Source organism: Fusarium mangiferae (assembly GCF_900044065.1).
Source record: "Fusarium mangiferae strain MRC7560 genome assembly, contig: FMAN_scaffold004, whole genome shotgun sequence".
Taxonomy (NCBI): Eukaryota; Fungi; Ascomycota; class Sordariomycetes; order Hypocreales; family Nectriaceae; genus Fusarium; species Fusarium mangiferae.
Window position 1 is genome coordinate 2,276,188 of NW_024573924.1, and position 1,618 is coordinate 2,277,805.

The 1,618-nt window shown below is 52.8% G+C and overlaps 1 protein-coding gene across 1 annotated transcript; it reads left to right on the top strand.

Annotated features, from left to right (window-relative positions):
* Window positions 1–267: 267 nt before the first annotated feature.
* On the top strand, window positions 268–1,362 carry FMAN_09273 (uncharacterized protein; the record flags this gene model as incomplete). Its single annotated transcript, XM_041830095.1, has 1 exon — window positions 268–1,362. One exon carries the CDS (start codon window positions 268–270, stop codon window positions 1,360–1,362), a length of 1,095 nt encoding a protein of 364 aa, XP_041680793.1.
* Window positions 1,363–1,618: the final 256 nt, after the last annotated feature.

A 1,618-nucleotide genomic window follows, 5' to 3' on the forward strand; every position in this document is an offset into this window, starting at 1 on the left:
TCTTGTTATTCTTCGTCTCACGCCTATTCGTTCAGGCAGTCACAAACGACGATTTGACATAATTCTTGATCACGGATATCCAGGTTCCTCACTTGGCTGTGTATCGCTCTAGACGTTCGCGTCAGCGACAAGTTTAAAGCGCCATTACGCCTTCGTTCCCCTTAGTAGCTGTGAGCCAGGACGACACCCTCTCCATATCTCAGCTGGCATATCCTGCCTACCTAGCCAACCTTTCTTTTCGCGAAACACTCCACAACCTCAGTCGCCATGTACATGACACGCCTTGTAAAGCTGCTAATGGTAGCTCTTGCCGTTGTCTGCGTCGCTCAGGCATCATGGATTGATCTCAATAAGATTCACTTGCGAGAGCGTCGACTCGTCCGCAGAGCAAGCCCAAGCCAGTCCGACGACTCTCAACCAAGCGCAACTGCACCTGACAGCAATCCTTCAGCTACTCAAGCAGACCCAGCATCCGATCCTGCTCCTACTGATGCAGCTGACCCTACCTCGGACGAGTCTGCCAAAACCGATGCTGAGGCTACTCAAGCTACTAACGAGCAAACAAAACCATCTGCCACTGATGCCGAGCCTACCAACAACGATTCTGCAAAGACAACCGCTGCTGATACCTCCCCTACAAACGCTTCTCCCACCAGCAAGCCCGCCGAAAAGTCTAGTGCTGCTGATACCAAGCCCTCTGAGACAGCCGCTGCCACACAATCTGAGGCTACCGACAACGTCGAGTCATCGGCTTCTGCCACTGACGCCAAGACTGCTGCTCAGTCGACAGCCAACTCCCCAGCAGCCACCAGCACCTCCAGCAACAACCAGAACAGTGACGACGCCAGCAGCACCGCCAGCGAGAACAATGATGAGGCTTCCAGCACTGCCGCCGAGAAGAACACCCGAACTACCGCTCGGCCTGTTACCTCTACGCACGTCGCCGTCGTCACAAGGACAAACAGCGATGGTAATCTTGAGACCATGACCACTACGAGTGTGTCTACGTCAACACCTGGTTTGAGCGATGGTGATGACGACGGAAGCTCTTCAGGCATGTCGGCCAAGACCCGCAACACAGTCATTGGAGTTGTTGTCGGCATTGGTGGTGCAATTGTCGTTGGTGCCCTTGGCCTTGTCGCATGGCGAATTTGGGGGCGCAAGAAGCACCAAGAGGAAGCCGATGGTCTCATGGACTTCAACGAGAACAATAGCCGTCCTAGCAGCAACGGCCCTTATCACAGTGTTGAGAAGACTGAGTACGGGAGTGTCGGGAGCTCGGGGCCTCAACGCAGCCCATTCCAATCCACGCTGGACACATACCACCAGCCAACGCCCGTGAACGCCTCGTCCAACTTTTAACGACGGAGTCTCATATTTTCTTTGCATCGTCAATAAAAAGCATTCTCTTTTCCTTTATGTTTCACTTTCCACCATCCGTTTCGATGGAGGTCATCGAGGTCATGGGCGTTTCGGACACGAATATTTTTTTCTCAGGGGGGTAACATAGAAAGTGCTGTACGAATTTGATAACGAAAGTCACGGCTGCAATCGGCTGAAGCAGCATGCATCCCTGGATCCCAGAACTTTGAGGTATTTGGGCAAATCATTTGCAGCA